Source organism: Engystomops pustulosus, chromosome 1 (assembly GCF_040894005.1).
Source record: "Engystomops pustulosus chromosome 1, aEngPut4.maternal, whole genome shotgun sequence".
NCBI lineage: Eukaryota > Metazoa > Chordata > Amphibia > Anura > Leptodactylidae > Engystomops > Engystomops pustulosus.
Window position 1 is genome coordinate 18,850,953 of NC_092411.1, and position 21,336 is coordinate 18,872,288.

At 44.7% G+C, this 21,336-nt stretch overlaps 1 protein-coding gene across 1 annotated transcript in view; it reads right to left on the bottom strand.

Annotated features, from left to right (window-relative positions):
• The window catches only part of SLC45A2 (solute carrier family 45 member 2), a 73,093-nt gene that overhangs the window by 22,195 nt on the left and 29,562 nt on the right, over nucleotides 1-21,336 (bottom strand). Inside the window, exons 4-6 of the mRNA XM_072134484.1 lie at nucleotides 9,457-9,600; nucleotides 3,564-3,687; nucleotides 1,065-1,270 (exon numbers count right to left, since the gene is read on the bottom strand). Coding sequence (XP_071990585.1) covers nucleotides 1,065-1,270; nucleotides 3,564-3,687; nucleotides 9,457-9,600 — 474 coding nt within the window. The remainder of the gene's footprint in view (nucleotides 1-1,064; nucleotides 1,271-3,563; nucleotides 3,688-9,456; nucleotides 9,601-21,336) is intronic.

A 21,336-nucleotide genomic window follows, 5' to 3' on the forward strand; every position in this document is an offset into this window, starting at 1 on the left:
TGAGGAGATGCAGAAGGAGCAATGAGGGAGGAGATGCAGAAAGAGCACAGGGGGTGAAAAGCAGAGGGACCACAGGGGGAGGCAGAGGGAACACATGGAGAGGCAGTAGGAGCACAAGGGAAGGTAGAAGGAGCACAGGGGAAGGAGGAGAGGCAGAAGGAGCATGGGAGAGGATGAGAGGCAAAAGGAGCACAGGGGGAGGAGGAGAGGAAGAAGGAGCACTGGAGAAGATGCATGAGCATAGGAGGAGGAGTACAGAAAGGATCACAGGAGGAGGAGAAGCAGGACAGGGGGAGGAATAGAGGGAGAAGTAGCACAGGAGGAGATGCAGAAGCACAGGGAGAGGAGTAGAGAAAGGATCATAGGAGAAGGAGGAGTGGAAAAATCATAGGATGAGGGGCAGGATCACAGGGGGCAGAGAAGTAGAAGGAGCCCAAGGGACGGAGGAGAGGCACGAGTGTCTGGAAGTGTGAACATCAGTGAGCGTCTTGAAATTCCTGACACCCCCTCTACCTCCAATCAATGTCACCTCCTGAAATGTAAGTATATTGTTGTATATGAAAATCATTAGTAAATCTTGTAAGTGACTTTGAGCCGTCTCCAGCCACCTACTTTTTAACTGTCTCAACTACAATACCGCATGGCATTAACGGAGACTTATCACCACAACCACTGATCCTCGTGTAGTTGAAATTTTTTATTCTCTTCCCCAAAGAATACCAAAACTTCAGTGTTTTTAGTCTTTGCATAATTCAGGATTATTGGAGGGTTAACACACTCTCAGAGTGAAGAGTAATTACAAAAATATATCCATTCTCTTTGGAGAAATCGTCCCACTGATGTGAATGGACATTGTGTAATACCTAATTTTTCCTGCGGGGGCACTGCAGGGAAATCTGACAGATTTACACATGCTGTATGAGAACCGATCACTGTGGGTCCCACAGTACAATCTGCTTATTGTAGGGGTATTCTAAGCTAAGAGTCACTGTACAAAAGCACACAATGCCTTTAAGGCATAATATCCGCATGAGACAATTACTACTGTACTGATAGTTACTTACCTCTTCTTCTCTGTGGTACTCGGAGATCAGATTAAAAGGCACGGTATACAGTGTACTTGACATCACCCCAAAAAGGGAGCACAGGACCAGTGTAGAGTAAACGTTAGGGAACAACCCTATAAAGCCTGTTCCTAATCCAAACAGGAGGTAGCCGACAAAATAAAGACCCTTTAATCCAATGTAGGGTAGAAGTGCCTTCTGGAGATCTGAGAAAAAACAAAAAATTCAGGAAATTAAGTTAGTCATGAAAAATATGCATCTTTAACTACGGACTTATTTGAGAACAGGACACCTGCCAAAGGACCTCCTATTCCATTACTGAAAGTCAGGTCCCCTATGGACAACTTCCATTCACTGACAAGATGGCTCAGCCAATCACTGGCCTCAGTGGTTAAGTGTTCATAATAATCACGTGACTACTCAGGTCATTGATTGGCTGAGCGGTCACATGACTGGGGGATGTGTCGTTATGACTTCCTATCCAACTCTATCCAGAAGCGCTGGAGATCAGATCCTTCGGAACTGAAGGTCCTTTAACTTATGAGTAATTTTTGGTTTTCAGTTTCTACGGCTGCTACCCCCTTCAAGTTCAATATAAAAATTGCACTTGTATGGTTCCTCATGAGGACAACTCCAAGTCTATTTCAGACTTCCACTGCAGATTTAAAGGTGTTTTCCATGATTTTTAATATTGTTTTTATCAATTACCTATATTTAACAGCATAGTATAAGTAGGTGTCCACCAGTGGGTACCTCTACTGATAACATGGTAGAGACTAAGGCACTTCCTCATAGTCTTCCAAGCACGCTGCCATACATTATATAGTGGCAACACTTGGTATTGCAGCTTAGCCAAATTTACTTGACTAGGACTGAAGATCACATTCCAAAGAAGAAACTTGGCTCCAGAATTCTCAGATCTCTGATCGATCAGCTGTTGGATATGCTCGAAAAACCAAGTCCATCAGGGTCTCACCTCTATGGGACTCCTGTAGATGTCATGTGGAGTCCATGGGGCAGATTTACTTACCCGGTCCATTCGCGATCCAGCGGCGCGTTCTGTGCGGTGGATTCGGGTCCGGCCGGGATTCACTAAGGTAGTTCCTCCGACGTCCACCAGATGTCGCTGCTGCGCTGAAGTTCCCCGAGGCACGCTGGAATGCCCTGAAATTCACCAGCCCATTCCTGGTGAAGGTAAGTGCAAGCCCCGAGACACATTTTTTTTTTTTTTTAAATGCGGCGGTTTTTCCGAATCCGTTGGGTTTTCGTTCGGCCACGCCCCCGATTTCAGCGCCGATGCGCCACAATCCGATCACGTGCGCAAAAATCCCGGGGCAATACAGGGAAAATTGGCGCAAATCGGAAATATTCGGGTAACACGTCGGGAAAACGCGAATTGGGCCCTTAGTAAATGACCCGCTATGTCTTGAAAGTTCAGAATTATTTTAATGCTACAGTAGGTTGAAAACTTCTATAAAAGTTGGGGGAGGATGGTATCTATATGTATTTGCACACACACAAGACTTAGCAATATTCCTGGAGAGACATCTTAAGGAAACTTTGATCAGAGTCCCTCAACCCTTCCCCCTTCAATCTTTACTATGGCAGAGACTGAAAGCTTCTCCTTCAGTCCCAGTCAAGATCAAAGTCCCTGAACCGTGTGGTCTCTCATGGATTGACATTAAATGAACTCATGCCAGGATGAAAAGGAAAGATCAAGAGCGAATGAAGGACATCAAGTAAAACATCTTCACGTGATAAAGTGTCCAGAATACATTTTTTTGCACAGATATTACATTTAAAAAAAGAAAAACTAAAAACTTCTTTGAATACAACAAAGAGAATATTTTATTGCCAGAAATCAAAAATTTCAGAAATCCAAAAAAAAAAAAAATCTGAAATCCTGAAAAATTTCCTTCAACAAAATTATCTTTACACCAGAGACCTCATTTTCACTAAAGACAGATTGCCATTTTTTGTTAGAAAAATGTCAGATTTTTTTTTTTAAATATACTGCACAGAAAGGGTTAATAAAAGTTATTCATTAGGACGTATGAAACACAAATGCTGTTAAAAACTACATTTTGTCCCGAAAAGACAAGACCCCATAAAGCTATGGAGACCAGAAAATAATTTTTAAAAAAGTTTGTAGAAGGCATCGACAAAAAAAAAAAAAAAAAAAAGAAGAAGAATCTGGGTGGGTATTAATTGTCGAAAACAGGATGTGGAGGTAAGGGGGTTATACTAAAAAATAATAAAAATAATAATAAAAAATATATATATAAATAATAATAAAATATATAATATTTAAAAAATTATATAAATAATAATAAAAAAATATATAAATAATCTAAAATATAGATACAGAAAGAAACGGGAGGAAAAAGGACTAAAAGAATCACTAAAAGGACAAATTTTTTTTTTGTACATGGAGGCTCAAAGAATCTTCATTCGTAAAACTCCAAACATGACTCACACCAAACTGAATCCCTGACTTACAGGAGTATAAGGAAGATGAGATTGCATTGATGCACATGCCCCAGCATCCGACTTCCACTCCGCGCTCATAGATGAGGTACGCCGTAGAGTTGTGTGGTGCATACGGGTTTCCATGGTAAACAATCTGCAGATAAAAATGAAAAAAAATCCCCATGATTTTCTATTTAAAGCCAAAGCCTATACAGAGCCTGGGAATGGGAAGCGGGAGATCGGCCGTCATTGATAAATTTATGACCAAATACAAACTAAAGATGAACAAGCAGCCGCCCTCCAGGTCACTTCATTGTGAGGATGAAAGAGTCGTAAAAAGACGGAGAAAGAGATATAAATTCTACGTAAATATAGTAATATAAATAGATTTTATGTTGAGAAAAAAAATTATATATTTCTAACTATACAATAATAATATTTACAGTATATTATACAAATGTATACAAAATAAATATATATATTCAATACACATACAAATATCTTATATATCAACCGTATAATAATAAAAAAGGAACAAGAATCTATATACACCAACCGTCTGCATGTTCTCAGTCTGCAGTAACAAAGGTCTCACCTGCCCTCATAGGGGATAGTTATCCCTGTGACTAGGGCTTTTATGGAGGACAAACCTCCAAAACCTTTGAAGAAGCTACAATGCCAGGATATAAATCCATGTTCCATAGTCCTGCTGCTACTAACAACATACACAAAGATACATCTTGTCCTGGAGAGGTGTCATAGTAAATAAGGTTGGCAAATATGCAAGTCCAATCTTAATGAAAGGCAACATAGAGTCCACCATAACAACCTCCTGCGGCAGAGAGTTCCATAGTCTCACTGCTCTTACAGTAAAGAATCCCTGTCTATGGTCATGGTAAAATCGCCTCTCCTCTAGGCGTAGAGGATGCCCCCTGTCTATGGTGATGGTAGAACCTCCTCTCCTCTAGGTGTAGAGGATGCCCCTTCCTATGGTGATGGTAGAACCTCCTCTCCTCTAGGCGTAGAGGATGCTCCCTGCCTATGGTGATGGTAGAACCTCCTCTCCTCTAGGTGTAGAGGATGCCCCCTGTCTATGGTGATGGTAGAACCACCTCTTCTCTAGGTGTAGAGGATGCCCCCTGTCTATGGTGATGGTAGAACCTCCTTTCCTCTAGGTGTAGAGGATGCCCCCCTGTCTATGGTGATGGTAGAACCTCCTCTAGGTGTAGAGGATGCCCCCCTGTCTATGGTGATGGTAGAACCTCCTCTCCTCTAGGTGTAGATGATGTCCCCTGTCTATGGTGATGGTAGAACCTACTCTCCTCTAGGTGTAGAGGATGCCCCCTGTCTATGGTGATGGAAGAATCTCCTCTCCTCTAGGTGTAGAGGATGCCCCCTGTCTATGGTGATGGTAGTACCACCTCTCATCTAGGTGTAGAGGATGCCCCCTGTCTATGGAGATGGTAGAACCGCCTCTCCTCTAGGTGTAGAGGATGCCTCCTGTCTATGGTGATGGTAGAACTGCCTCTCCTCTAGGTGTAGAGGATGCCCCCTGTCTACGGTGATGGTAGAGCCTCCTCTCCTCTAGGTGTAGAGGATGCCCCCTGCCTATGGTGATGTAGAACCACCTCTCCTCTAGGTGTAGAGGATGCCCCCTGTCTATGGTGATGGTAGAACCTCCTCTCCTCTAGGCGTAGAGGATGCTCCCTGCCTATGGTGATGGTAGAACCACCTCTTCTCTAGGTGTAGAGGATGCCCCCTGTCTATGGTGATGGTAGAACCTCCTCTAGGTGTAGAGGATGCCCCCCTGTCTATGGTGATGGTAGAACCTCCTCTAGGTGTAGAGGATGCCCCCCTGTCTATGGTGATGGTAGAACCTCCTCTCCTCTAGGTGTAGATGATGTCCCCTGTCTATGGTGATGGTAGAACCTACTCTCCTCTAGGTGTAGAGGATGCCCCCTGTCTATGGTGATGGAAGAATCTCCTCTCCTCTAGGTGTAGAGGATGCCCCCTGTCTATGGTGATGGTAGTACCACCTCTCATCTAGGTGTAGAGGATGCCCCCTGTCTATGGAGATGGTAGAACCGCCTCTCCTCTAGGTGTAGAGGATGCCTCCTGTCTATGGTGATGGTAGAACTGCCTCTCCTCTAGGTGTAGAGGATGCCCCCTGTCTACGGTGATGGTAGAGCCTCCTCTCCTCTAGGTGTAGAGGATGCCCCCTGCCTATGGTGATGTAGAACCACCTCTCCTCTAGGTGTAGAGGATGCCCCCTGTCTATGGTGATGTAGAACCTCCTCGAGGTGTAGAGGATGCCCCCTGTCTATGGTGATGGTAGATTTGCCTCTCCTCTAGGTGTAGAGGATGCCCCCTGTCTATGGTGATGGTGAACCTCCTCTCCTCTAGGTGTAGAGGATGTCCCCTATCTATGGTGATGGTAGAATCTCCTCTCCTCTAGGTGTAGAGGATGCCCCATGTCTATGGTAATGGTAGAACTGCCTCTCCTCTAGGTGTAGAGGATGCCCCCTGTCTATAGTGATGGTGGAACCTCCTTGCCTCTAGGTGTAGAGGATGCCCCCTGTCTATGGTGATGGTAGAACCTCCTCTCCTCTAGGTGTAGAGGATGCCCCCTGTCTATGGTGATGGTGGAACCTCCTTTCCTCTAGGTGTAGAGGATGCCCCCTGTCTATGGTGATGGTGGAACCTCCTTTCCTCTAGGTGTAGAGGATGCCCCCCGTCTATGGTGATGGTAGAACCTCCTCTCCTCTAGGTGTAGAGGATGCCCCCCGTCTATGGTGATGGTAGAACCTCCTCTCCTCTAGGTGTAGAGGATGCCCCCTGTCTATGGTGATGGTAGAACCTCCTCTCCTCTAGGTGTAGAGGATGCCCCCTGTCTATGGTGATGGTGGAACCTCCTTTCCTCTAGGTGTAGAGGATGCCCCCCGTCTATGGTGATGGTAGAACCTCCTCTCCTCTAGGTGTAGTGGATGCCCCCTGTCTATGGTGATGGTAGAACCTCCTCTCCTCTAGGTGTAGAGGATGCCCCCTGTCTATGGTGATGGTAGAACCTCCTCTCCTCTAGGTGTAGAGGATGCCCCCTGTCTATGGTGATGGTAGAACCGCCTCTCCTCTAGGTGTAGAGGATGTCCCCTGTCTATGGTGATGGTAGAACCTCCTCTCCTCTAGGTGTAGAGGATGCCCCCTGTCTATAGTGATGGTAGAACCTCCTCTCCTCTAGGTGTAGAGGATACCCCCTGTCTACGGTGATGGTAGAACCTCCTCTCCTCTAGGTGTAGAGGATGCCCCCTGTCTATGGTGATGGTAGAACCTCCTCTCCTCTAGGTGTAGAGGATGCCCCCTGTCTATGGTAATGGTAGAACCTCCTCTCCTCTAGGTGTAGAGGATGCCCCCTGTCTATGGTGATGGTAGAACCTCCTCTCCTCTAGGTGTAGAGGATGCCCCTGTCTATGGTGATGGTAGAACCGCCTCTCCTCTAGGTGTAGAGGATGCCCCCTGTCTATAGTGATGGTGGAACCTCCTCTCCTCTAGGTGTAGAGGATGCCCCTGTCTATGGTGATGGTAGAACCGCCTCTCCTCTAGGTGTAGAGGATGCCCCCTGTCTATAGTGATGGTGGAACCTCCTCTCCTCTAGGTGTAGAGGATGCCCCTGTCTATGGTGATGGTAGAACCGCCTCTCCTCTAGGTGTAGAGGATGCCCCCTGTCTATAGTGATGGTGGAACCTCCTTTCCTCTAGGTGTAGAGGATGCCCCCTGTCTATGGTGATGGTAGAACCTCCTCTCCTCTAGGTGTAGAGGATGCCCCCTGTCTATGGTGATGGTGGAACCTCCTTTCCTCTAGGTGTAGAGGATGCCCCCTGTCTATGGTGATGGTAGAACCGCCATTCATTTAGGTAGAGGATGACCAACCTATCCAGGTCACAAGCCTAGGTATAAAGAGATTGTTGGAGAGATCCTTGTACTGTCTATTCAGGTATTTGTACATTGTAATGAGGTCTCCCCTCAGCCGCCTTTTTTTTTTTTATTTGAACTAAATAATTCCAAGTTTAGCAATGTATCTGTATTCAAGTCCCCCCATTCCCCTAATAGTCTTTCCTCTGCACCCGTTAATTAAGTTTACACTTAACCTCATCAGCTATTTCTTCATCCATTCCTCCAGCTTCCACAAATCCCTCTGTAATATTATAATATCTGCCTCTGTATCAATTACTTTACAGAGCTTAGTATCATCTGCAAATATTGAAACAATAGTGTGTACACCCCCTGAGGTAATTAACAAAAATATTTAAAAGAAGTGGCCCCAATACTGACCCCTGTGGCCCCCACTGGTAACATCAACCTAATCTGACAATGTGCCATTAACCCCTTAACGCTCTGCGCCGTAGCTCTACGGCGCAGAGGTATAAGGGATGTATGAAGAGGGCTCACGGGCTGAGTCCTCTTCATACAGAGGTGGGGGTTTTTGCATTTTGCACAAAACCCCCACCGCTAATAACCGCGGTTGGTGCTTGCACCGATCGCGGCTATTAACCCTCTAAGCGCCGCCCGCAAAGTCGCGGGCGGCGTTTAAAAGACGGCGGCGCGCGGGCGCCGCCATCTTTTTTCCGATCGCCACGCCCCCGAACGTCATCGGGGGGCGGCGATCGGTTACCATGGTAGCCTCGGGTCTTCTTTTGACACGAGGCTACATGGTTTATGCAGGTTCGTTACAATGAGCCAGTGGCTCATTGTAATGTAAGACCTGCAAAAACGCCATATATTGCAATACTGTAGTATTGCAGTATATGGTAGGAGCGATCTGACCATCTAGGGTTAATGTACCCTAGATGGTCTAAAAAATAGTGAAAAAAAAAGAAAAAAAAAAGTTTAAAAAATAAAAAAAATTAATAAAATATTAAAAGTTCAAATCACCCCCCTTTCCCTAGAACGGATATAAAACATAACAAACAGTAAAAATCACAGACATATTAGGTATCGCCGCGTCCCAAAATGCCCGATCTATCAAAATATAAAAACGGTTACGGCCGGCGGTGACCTCCGAGGCGGGAAATGGCGCCCCAAATGTCCGAAATGCGACTTTTACACCTTTTTACATAACATAAAAAATGAAATAAAAAATGATCAAAATGTCGCACAGACCTCAAAATGGTAGCAATGAAAACGTCGCCTCATTTCACAAAAAATGACCCCTCACACATTTCCGTGCGCCAAAGTATGAAAAAGTTATTAGCGTCAGAAGATGGCAAAAAATTTTTTTTCTTTTTTGTACACATTCGTTTAATTTTTGAAAATGTATTAAAACACAATAAAACCTGTATAAATTTGGTATCACCGCGATCGCACCGAACCAAAGAATAAAGTAGGCATGTTATTTGGAGCGAAGAGTGAAAGTCGTAAAAACTGAGCCCACAAGAACGTGACGCACGTGCGGTTTTTTTTCAATTTTTCCACATTTGGAATTTTTTTTCAGCTTCGCAGTACACGGCATGTTAAAATAAATAACATTACGGGAAAGTAAAATTTGTTACGCACAAAATAAGCCCTCACACAGGTCTGTACACATAAAAATGAAAAAGTTATGGATTTTTGAAGTTGGAGAGCGAGAAATTAGCCAAAAAACCCTCCGTCCTTAAGGGGTTAATAACGAACCTCTGTTTTCTATCACTAAGCCAATTGCTTACCCAAATGCACAGCTTTCCGCCTAGTCCTAGCAGTCTCATTTTATTTGCCAACATTTAATGAGGCACTGTATAAAATACGTTGGATATAGACTAACATACACAGAGGTCTGATTACACATTTCTCCAGGGACAATACCCAACGCTGGCTGAAACCTGCATGGTTACACCTACTGACAGGTTCCCTTTGATGATACATTTAAAGCCAAGTAGTGGTGTTTATAGCTCACCTGTCCCATAAAGTCAGTAAAAAAGAGCATGTTAGAGAGAAAGGCCGTCCATCCGATCAGGTGACTGACACACAGGTAACGATAATGTGATGGCATTGTAAAGAGAGCTTGAACCAGAGACCTGAGAGTCATTCGCTTCTGAGCCTGGAAAACAAAAAAAACAGAAAATTATACAAAACCAGTCAACTAGTTTGCTACAGTGTATCAGTTTAGGAATCCAAGTTATTTAGCTCACAGAGCATTGTATCTCCCTCTGTTTCTCTGGGTATACTGGACACTGGGGTCTCATAACTCCCAACATTTCAAACATTATTTCTTTCCCCCAAAGTCACTTACACAGAGTAAATTGAACCCTTAGGCTGTCTCAGTGTCTATACACAGAATAATTTGTTCCCTACACATAATGCTGCCCCTACTTGGTAACTGTATATTTCTCCTTTAGTAATTAAACTGAAAAAAGCCACAGTATCCAAGGTAAATGAAGTGAAGAACTTGTCTTTTATGTCTATGGGGAATAAACTAAAAGTTCTTCACTTTATCTTGGATGCTGTGGCTTTGAGGATCTTTGGAGAACCTTCAAAGGTCCTGAAATGGCTCTTGTGTACATGTGTATTGAGAGCAGGAACAGAGGTGAAAGTCCTTCTCAGTAGAAAATTTGGGTGGCCATGGGCCTCCAGAAGGCTTGGGCCCTGGGCTACTGCCCAAACCGCCTAGGTTGCTACTGATTGTGGCCACAATTACTTCCTCCCACTCAGGACAAGGAGACAGCATCCTAAATTGTCCCATCTGAATTTGAGATGTTGAGAGGTGTTCCCTTCAGAACCTTTGAACCACCCCCTGCTACTAGGTCTATAAAGCAAATTCCTTAAAGGAAACCTACCACTTGAAGTGGTGGGTGTAAGAAGGAAATACCGAGCACTAGCTCAGGGTGAGCTGGTGCCGGAGCTTATTTTTGTTAGTGTTTTAAACTGCTGTATCGTGGTTTAAAACACTTTTTAAACTTTATAGCCGAAGCTGCTTCGGCGCACGGTGGTACGCGCTCGGATACGTAGGAAGTGAAGGAGAGCCGCGCGCATGGTGTGCCGAGTGTGTACCTCCGTGCACTGAAGCAGCTTCAGCGGTTTAGGACACTAACAAAAATAAGCTCCGGCACCAGCTCACCCTGAGCTGGTGCTTGGCATTTCCATCTTACACCTACCACTTGGTAGGTTTCCTTTAAAGGGGCTGTCCACTTTGACTTCCCCATTAAGAAATATTCTCAGTACATAACTCATGAAGGCTGGTGGTATCTGGGGTCTCGGTTATTATGATATTACTATTTGGCAAGTGCTTTGTTTTCTTGACAGTCCTGGTGTCGGACTCAGCCTCGAACATGGAGTAAGATGAGAGCAGAGGCGACTAATGAAGAACAAGTCTGGCTTTTTACACTTTCGGGAAGTTTTCACAGCCTCGAGGTTGTTTTCCATTTCACAGCGCTGTATACTTGGCCACCAGGGGATTTGCACGTCGGCTTCTGATAAAGTGCGCTCTGAAGAGTCTCACACCTCAGGCATTAAAGGAGAGAAACGCTGAAAAGTAAATGACCCCCTGATAATCTGTCATTAGTGTGCTGCGCCTCCCTCCCCACCACATCCCTATCCCATGTGCTTCAGCTAGATTACATATCTATTCCCCAAGTGCGGAGATTGTGCAATTACAGGAACAGCAGAGTGTAGCAGAGAGGAGAACATTTATTTATACATGTTCAGTAAGGAAAATACATTTTTGAAGGTTTTCCCACCAACAAAGAATAAGGAGATCTGTAATTTTTTTTATCAGAATTTATAAATAACTCATTTGCATTTGACAACACAAGATCATCATAAGATTAGAACTTTATCAACTACCGACCAGCAGAATATAGGGGCTCATTTACTAAGGGTCGCGCTACTCACTTTCGTCGGACTATGCACCTTTTTGCACGGATTGCACAGGTATTTAACAGGTGACAAGTGTCTGCGCTGGGATTTTGTCGCATGTGATCGGATTGTGGCGCAGCTGCGCTGCTTTCATGTGACAGAAATTAGAGGGCGGGCCATCGGACGATCCGACTGATTCGGACTGAGCGCGGGATTTAACTTTAAAATTGTGTCGCAAGACAATGCACTTACATGCACCGGGAAGAAGATGGTGAACTCCTGCGGACCTGAGCGGGGAAGCGACACATGCAGGATATCGGGCGCACGACCTTAGTGAATCGCGGCAGAGTGCATGATCGTCGGATAATGCACTTTCGTGGTGAACTCCGCGGACCTGGTAAGGAAATGTGCCCCATTGTCTCTCTCAGACCTGATAGTTTTTCTATAAGAAGCTCCTCCTACGCTCTGCTCATTGCCTGTAGCTCCTCCTACTCTACACAGTCAATTATCCCACTTCAACCTGGCCAAGGCCAAAAAAGCTGTCTAAGGTCACCAGAAACACAAGGCTGGGATGGGCTACAGAACTATAGGCAGAAGAAACCCAACATGACTGTGAATCTTCCTCGTTGTGGAGCTCCATGTGAGATCTCACCTTGTGGCATGGACCCACGTTAATATGGGGCTCCATTTGTTCACAATGTATTCTGTGCAACAAAATGTGTTCAGTGGCACAAAATTTATTTAGTGATCACAGAATTCATACCATGACACAGAATTCAATGTTGTCATCACAAAATCTGTTTTGTGCTTACAAAAGTAATATTTATCGTCCCAAATTGCCTTTTGTCATTACAAAAATCATTTTTGTGTACACAAAAACAATTAGATTTTTACAGAATGCACAAAAATAATTTTGTGATGCAGTTTGTTTTGTGTGGACAGAATGAATTCTGTATGACAAAATATAATTGTTTGACCACAAAATCTCATTTTGTGTCACAAAATACGACTTTTTGTCACACACCATATTATTTTGTCAGGCAGAATTAATTTTGTCAGACGAGATTTACAAAATGCTTTGTGTCGCACAAAATTCATTTTGTCTCACAAAATGCATTTTGTCATACAAACAGCGCCCCATACATTAATTGATAATGCTTAAACTGAAAAAAATTAACCGATGAGATGAGTGTGTGTGTAGGAGAATATGTGATTGAAGAGTACATGAAGATGGACGCTTTATACAGGTATGGTCCATGGGCTTGAGGAATGGGTGAAAAAATATGAAAACAATTTAGGGGGTCTAGATGAAAGAGTAAATATATGGATCAAAGAAAAGAATTAGTTGCATGGTTGAGCATGAATAAATAGTTTCAGATACACAGAATCCAATGGTTATATAATACAAACAAAGAGATGCAGCAAATATTACCTGTGTATTAAAAAATACCTATGTATACACACAAACAAAAAGACATATAAATGTACACTCACCGGCCACTTTATTAGGTACACCATGCTAGTAACGGGTTGGACCCCCTTTTGCCTTCAGAACTGCCTCAGTTCTTCATGGCATAGATACAACAAGGTGCTGGAAGCTCCTCAGAGATTTTGGTCCATATTGACATGATGGCATCACACAGTTGCCGCAGATTTGTCGGCTGCACATCCATGATGCGAATCTCCCGTTCCACCACATCCCAAAGATGCTCCATTGGATTGAGATCTGGTGACTGTGGAGGCCATTTGAGTCCAGTGACCTCATTGTCATGTTCAAGAAACCAGTCTGAGATGATTCCAGCTTTATGACATTATCCTGCTGAAAGTAGCCATCACATGTTGGGTACACTGTGGTCATAAAGGGATGGACATGGTCAGCAACAATACTCGGGTAGGCTGTGGCGTTACAACGATGCTCAATTGGTACCAAGGGGCCCAAAGAGTGCCAAGAAAATATTCCCCACACCATGACACCACCACCACCAGCCTGAACCGTTGATACAAGGCAGGATGGATCCATGATTTCATGTTGTTGACGCCAAATTCTGACCCTACCATCCGAATGTCACAGCAGAAATCGAGACTCATCAGACCAGGCAACGTTTTTCCAATCTTCTACTGTCCAATTTCGATGAGCTTGTGCAAATTGTAGCCTCAGTTTCCTGTTCTTAGCTGAAAGGAGTGGCACCCGGTGTGGTCTTCTGCTGCTGTAGCCCATCTGCCTCAAAGTTGGACGTACTGTGCGTTCAGAGATGCTCTTCTGCCTACCTTGGTTGTAACGGGTGGCGATTTGAGTCACTGTTGCCTTTCTATCAGCTCGAACCAGTCTGCCCATTCTCCTCTGACCTCTGGCATCAACAAGGCATTTCCGCCCACAGAACTGCCGCTCACTGGATGTCTTTTTCGGACCATTCTCTGTAAACCCTAGAGATGGTTGTGCGTGAAAATCCCAGTAGATCAGCAGTTTCTGAAATACTCAGACCAGCCCTTCTGGCACCAACAACCATGCCACGTTCAAAGGCCTCAAATCACCTTTCTTCCCCATACTGATGCTCGGTTTGAACTGCAGGAGATTGTCTTGACCATGTCTACATGCCTAAAAGCCATGTCATTGGCTGATTAGAAATTAAGTGTTAATGAGCAGTTGGACAGGTGTACCTAATAAAGTGGCCGGTGAGTGTATACACAATGTGCAAACATAGTATCATAGTCAAAGAGGTTAAAACAACAGCCCATCAAGTCGAAACCTCTACATTATATTGCATTGATCCAGGAGGGCAAAAACCCTGCAATGCTGATGCCAATTGGCCTATTGACCCTATTATAGCGATCTGAATAACTGCCTGGAGCAACAGAAACTGCTAACAAAAAGTTCTATTCCAAAATGATGTTATATTCTTGCTCTCCAGAAAGTCATTCAGGCCTCTCTTGAACATGTACATAGAGTCCAGCATACACAGCCTCCTCCCACAGAGAGATCCATAGTCTCACTGCTCTTACAGTAAAGAACCTTTGTCTATACACATATACACGGAGAACAAGCCCACATATATGTATATATATATATATACACACACGTACAACAAAACCACATATATACAGAGGTATCCAAACAACATATGTGGAAATCTCTGGGGCAGATTTACTTACCCGGTCCTGTCGCGATCCCGTGGTGCGTTGTCCGACGAGGATTCCGGTCGGGCGCGATTCACTAAGATCGTGCGTCCGTGTTCCTGCATCCGTCGCTTCTGTGCCGAGGTCCACCGGAATTCACCTGCTTCTTCCCGGGGGATTGTAAGTGTGTGTCTTGCGACACAACTCTAAATGTTAAATTCTGCGCGTTATCGGAATGGTTACTAATTGTATCCATTGTAGTAATGTAGATAATTCATCCAGAACTAACTACAGGCAGTCCCCGGGTTACATACAGGATAGGTTCCTTAGGTTTGTACTTAAGTTGAATTTGTATGTAAGTCGGAACTGTATATTTTATAATTGTAGCTCTAGACAAAAAAAAAATTTGTACCAATGACAATTGGATTTTCAAAATTTTAGCTGTAATGGGACCAAGGATTATACATAAAGCTTCATTACAGACACCTTACAGCTGATCATTGCAATCTGGGGCTATAGTAACATCCAGAGAGGTCATCAGAGGTCAATGAATTACTTATTGTTTCTTTTTTTACTTATTTCATTGTTTCTTTTTTACTTATTTAATTTATTCATTCTCTCTCTTTTTATGCAGTTACATACTTACAATCAGTCCTGCCTTTTATGAATCCGTCCTTTATACAGAAATTTCCACTTGAAAAAGGGGCACTTTATGTCCCCAAAACGCATTGTGGTTTTATGCCTTTTATTTCAATAAAATCAGTTCTGCGTATGACTGTATTCGAAACCTGCATGTGAGGTGTGGTGTCCTTCCCCTACAACCATATTCCTCAAACACCATCCGACATAGCACCCAAGCTAGAGGCAATAGGACATTGCCTAAGCCTATACAAGACTTGTGCCTCGTATACGTGCACAACCACAGCGGCTGAGAGGACGACATTTCTATGTATACAGGGTCTCTCTCACCTAACGTTTTTACCCCTTTTACTCTCCATCCGCTCTTCTATTCCTATCCATCACCAGGAGGGGAGATTACAGACTTAGGCTGCATGCACACTGCCGTGAGCCCGCCGCACCGTAGCACGGCGGGCACACGGCAGCGCGGGGAGAGGAGGAGGAGGTGAGCGCAGCTCACCCCCGCCCCTCTCCATAGCGATGCATTGCCGCCGTGCCGTAATACGGGAAAAGATAGGACATGTCCTATCTTTTCCCGGGCTACGGAGCGGTACGGTGCCGCACGTGTGCTGCACCGTACCGCTGCCGTAGGGCGCCGCGAGCCCATAGAAGTGTATGGGGGACGTATATCGGCCGTATATACGTCGGCCGTATATACGTCCCCCATACTGTAGTGTGAATGCAGCCTTAGGCTACATTCACATGACCGATGGGGGATGTATATATGTTCGCAGGCTTGGGGCCGTATATATATGTCCCCTGTAGGCCGACAATGGATAAACAGAACAGTACGGAGCAGTACAGTTGCGGCACCATACCCGAGGAAAAGTTTGGACATGTCCGATCTTTCCCCTTATTATGGCACCGTGTACCATGTATGTCAATGGAGAGAGGCGGGAACGAGCAGCACCCCTCCTCCTCTCCCATGACCCGATGTGTGCCTACCGTGCAACGGAATGGCAGGCACACATTCGTGTGAATGTAGCCAAATGGACACTAAAGAAGAACCCCCTCCAAAGGAGAGAAGCCCTCCCTCTGCCCATCCTCTTATACTCCAGAGAGCGCACCTTCACCAGGTCACCCACAATGTTCCTAACCACCTCATCCACCGGGAGGATTTTACGCTGATATATATGTATATACACACACATATATATATAAAATTATAGTGGGGTGTGGTTAAATACATATACGGGTGTGGAATGGGTTATTTGGGATGGAGTCTTATTAGAGGGTATGGGGGTTTATGTTAATTTGTGGGCGTGGTTATTGTTGGTTCATGAAGTTGATTATTCTTTGCTTTGTGGGTTTTGTTTTATGCTGTGATTATTAAAAGGTGGTGGTATGGTATAAGGTGTTATAGATGTTTTGTAACATTATTGTTATAATTTATACATTTTTTTTTTAAGTGTGCTCAGTGTGAATGAGACTGGACCAGCTGGTGCGTTATTGTATATATTGTATATAAAAGGCTGTAACTCAAGATTTGTACAGATAAAATGATGCCATGTAATGTACAAACTTACGGAACTTTTAGTGTATATTATTTCTGTAATATTTCTTTTCAGTCTGTGAATTGTCTTGCACTAGAAATGACGGCAGCGGCAGTACAATGGCTTTCTCTTTGATATGATGTATACATTTCTGAGCGGATATCGATTTCCTAGTGTGGTTTCTAACAAATGTCCTTGCTATAGAGAGCTCCAACCTTTATTACTGCACATCTCATACACAGAAGAGAATTGAGGCTCCAATTACCCACAGAAGTCATTACATGCACTCATCAGTATCTGAAGGTAAAGGGGGACGCGGTTATACAAGTCAATGGCGCGAGACGGATCAGCCATGTATGTGCTTGTGTAGTGGAGGGGGCAGCATTTGTGCTGGGGGCTGGTGGTCTGTAGATTTGTGCTCCTGAGCCCGGACCCCTCTCGTCATGGACAATAATAGGGGGTCGCACTAGTGATGGTCATACATGCAATTTTTATACAGATAAAAGCTCTAATATTCAGAAAAGTGTGGACAATTTTGCCAAGTGTGTGATAAAGGGTCCCCTAAACTGTAAGGATAGTGGCGCAGCACTGGCTCCATGGAAGGGATGGATTTGACATATTTAGGGCCCCCAGACACATCTCAACAGGGGCAGATTAAGCCATGGGCCCTGGTCTGTTTGAATATTGTTGCCCCTGCAAGTCTGGAATCACTTCCTACACATGGGACAAGAATCAGCTTCTTAGGGAATGGAGGATACGTCCCTTCTGCCTGCTTTAAATATGTGGTTTCAGGACCATCGAAGGTGTTCATGTGTATTGAGAGCAGGAACGAAGGATTTGCAACACCCCTGCCAACGCAGTGTGCTTGCAAATTTAACCTCCTAAAGGATATAATGGGAATCATTGAGACTGATCACCTCAGTGAGCCCTCAAGTGTCTATAAATGGTAATGCAGCTGGTTAATATCTGCCTGAGACCACGGTTCCGCAGATGCTGGTTGGATAATCCGCTTGCCACCTCACAAGGTGAGTTTATAAAAACCATAGTGGCTGGAAAGTTCTATGCCAGACGACTTCATTCCTGAGCTTCAGATGAAGCACATGTGCCTGAGACCTGCTGCCCAGACACAGGGCCTACAACTAAGGCATCTCTAGGTCTCTACCTTCTGGAGTCTGCATAAACCTCCTGCTGAAGGAGCCCCTCATCTCCAGCCTAAAGCGGCCTATTCCAGGCTGGGAGCAGGCTTTGCCGAACACCATCCAACCAGGCAACTTGAACCAGTTAAGCCGTTATCTGCTGTTGTGGCCTTTCCTGGAATAAAGGAAATGTTGTGGTTAACATCCCTCATCTCCGCGTGATCCCTGCCACAGGCTGCTAACACCAAGGGCACCCCATTTACTGTCACCTAGGAATCCCTACACATACATCAGGAGTGCACTAGGAGCAGCATTTCCCTCTTTTCTTGTAAATCTATCTGCGGGATACCGTCCCGGTGTGGACTAGGCCTCTTCCTCCGGTCAGCTGGAGAAGGTCATGACACCTTTGCTTGGGTTTCCCTTGGTTTAACAACTAATTCCTGCTATAGCTATCCGATAGTGATCACATGCTGTCATCTACTGCCCAAAAGGAGTGTTTATACCTGTACTATGTCATGCCTGCCACTGAGGAGTAAATGTGATATTAAGATTACGTTGAAAATATTTTATTTTTTCTGCAGAATCCCAGGCTGTGATTGGTTTGCAGCTTAGCATGTTGTGGCATTAGATCTGCCAGTATCTATATGCAGGAGCTGATAGTGGGACTCACTCTTGAGATTTCTTCTCTACACACTGATTATTGTTATTCTTTGCTGCTAATTCAGCAGAGCCAATCTGGCTCCTCTGGATATAACTGTCAGCCTTCTGACTACAAGATCAAGGCTGAGGTTCTCCTTAATTCCTGGGAGTGCCCCAGGGGGACCCATCATCTTCGTGCCTCTTCCTGCTGGCATTGATGGGCACGGATGAGGTCTGGTCTCCTGGATCAAATAATTCTAGGACACACTACAAACCCAACCACTCAGGTCCCAAGGGATCCAGCTGCCCCCACACTACGGTCAGTTCCCGATGTGGTAAGATTGCACATTGCCTTCATATTTTTGCTGTTATGTTCTCTGTCCTTATGATGAATGGATCAGACAATGGCGGTTATGGCACATCAGGTCTACAAGACGTTACCGTCATATAGTGCGTCATGTCTCCAGAGGGTTGTATAATTAGCTGTAGTGACTATGTCTATAATGATGTTGAGGATCTTTTTCATTGATTTTAATAGATTACATTATCCATAAGGTGGTTATCTCGGTGCACATCCAGGGGGATGCAGGGTCCTCTACCAGTCTGAGGGTTCTTCAAAACACTGTAGGGTCAATAGATGAAGAAAAACCGTCTGCCGTGTATCTGAGGTAAGAGCCACCGCCATTGTGTAGTATATTCTGATAGACTTTTGCTATTGTATTGGAACATATACAGCAGCATATGCTGGGCTTTAACCCTATGGTGACATCCACCTTACATCTATGGCAGATGCTACCTGTCTAAACATAGCGCTAGACCAGCAGCTGTTTTACACAGTAGAGACCCCCTGGGGCCAGGGTCTGTGATTGGATTTAGTTTATAGACCATAGAGGTGGTCTAATTAACATATATTAACATCCCTTTTAATAGATGACTTGCAAATAAATAGAACATTATTGCAGTCTAGGACTATAGTAAAGCATCCAGAGAGCTTCACCAGAGATCACAGTGAGCAGAGGGTGTCCTTAAGTAGGGGGACCACCTGGATTATAGTTCCTCTGGGGAGGGTGGACACAACAGAGTATTATTACACTAAGCAGGGGTGAACGCATGTTGTATTGACGTTAAGCTAGTCCTAAGGGTGTGTTCTACTTGGCCTCCACAGATTTCACCCTTTAAAGAGAATCTGTCAGCAGTTTTAACCAGACAGACTGCAGCCAGTGATAGGCAGTAGTCATGGAGAGCTGTGTAGTCAGACTTTTGTGTGTTAGTAATAACTGGACTGTAAAAAGTCAAGTTAACAGCCTGAAGAGCTTTCTGCTCTCCACAGCCTCTCCCCTCCAAGAGGAGGAGCTGTATCCAGATTTTGGTCAGATACTTACAGCAGTCACTCAGAGCAGAGGGGAGGCGCTGTGGAGCAGTTCAAGGCAAAGAGCAGAAAGTTCTTCAGGCTGAAAGACCTGCCCAGAGCACTTGCAAGAGCTGCAACCCTGGATTACAAATTCACTTTCCACAGCTGTGCTGCTACTTATTACACACACACAGAGGTATGATCACACAGATCTCTAGGGCTTATAACAAGCATTTTCGGCTGTTTTTAAGTCAAAACTGATGATGGATTTCCTGCAGGGTACCCCGACTGAATATGGAGGGTGCCCTCTGACTGGGGGTGTCCAGGAGTTGCACTCAAGTGTTTATTGTGGCGTTTGCACTTTAAGGGGTGTAGTGCTCAGTTGTTGGGTTCCCCTCCCCCTCCCTGATGTTTACCCTCCCCTTGGGTTTATAAGCTGGCGCCTGGGCGTGCTGCTTCCTCTTGCCCGCGCCACCGGTGAAACTGTCCCTCCCTACTGTTACTGTTTGGTGTTTTTTGATGTCTTTCTTTTGTATTCCATACTGTGAAGTCACAGCTGGCGGTAAAATGGAAGAGATTGGTGGAGATTTGAGATTTGGAACGAGATTTGCCTGGAAGACGCAGTGTTGGCCGGGAGTCCGGCCGAGCAAACCGCTTCGGGCAGCTGCGGTTTGGCACCAAGAATAAACATCAAACAGTGCTGTTTAAGTATTGGAGTTTTGTTAAAATGTTAAAATAAATAGCTGTGACCTTTTTTACACCCAACAGGAAGCCTCATTGCCTTTTATTTGGTGGGGATGTTTGGTAGAGTTTATAACTCTGTTTAATATTACGGGTCTGTTTAAAAGTGCCTTATTGGGAAATTTGGGTTCAAGTTTACTACCTCCCAGTCTTTACCTTCCATACTAGGGTTCAGCCCCCTTTGCTCTCCAAGTGGTAATAAAGCGGCAGCCACTGGAGGACATTTATAAAGGCTTCAATGCAAGAAAACTGATTCCTTTACCCTTAACGCCAACTATATGCTCAGGGCGTGGGCCATGTAGGGTGGTGAAGGGGGTGTGAGCAGCAACGGAGTGAAAGTTTGTAGGCTGCAGGGACCTGGAGCACAAATATACGCAGTGTGGTCACCCTTCCGGATGTATCCAAGCCTCTGGGTGCATCAGGCAAGGAATTGCCTGAGATAAATCTCCCCTACTGTCTCGTTGGTTCATAATTAGAAGGATATATAAACTACATTAAAAGAGAAGGTTCTGCAGATCTTCAAGATTTTCTGAAGATGTTAAAAAGGCCGACCACGACGCACTAGAAGTGCAGCTATAGCAACCAAAAAAAGAAATTTAGCAGCAGGACAGGGTGTCCTGCAGCAGATGCTACGGCGCATTTGGAGCTCGATGGTCAACATCATCAAGACCATGGAGACCTCCATGGTTTTACCTTCCACATACTGTGACACCTTCTCATGAGTCTGGTATACAGACGGGAATCCTGTATACATATTATATACATATTTTAGTCACCGTTTTTGAGACTGTCCCAATATTTAGATTCCAGGGTTACGTTCCATGATCTGC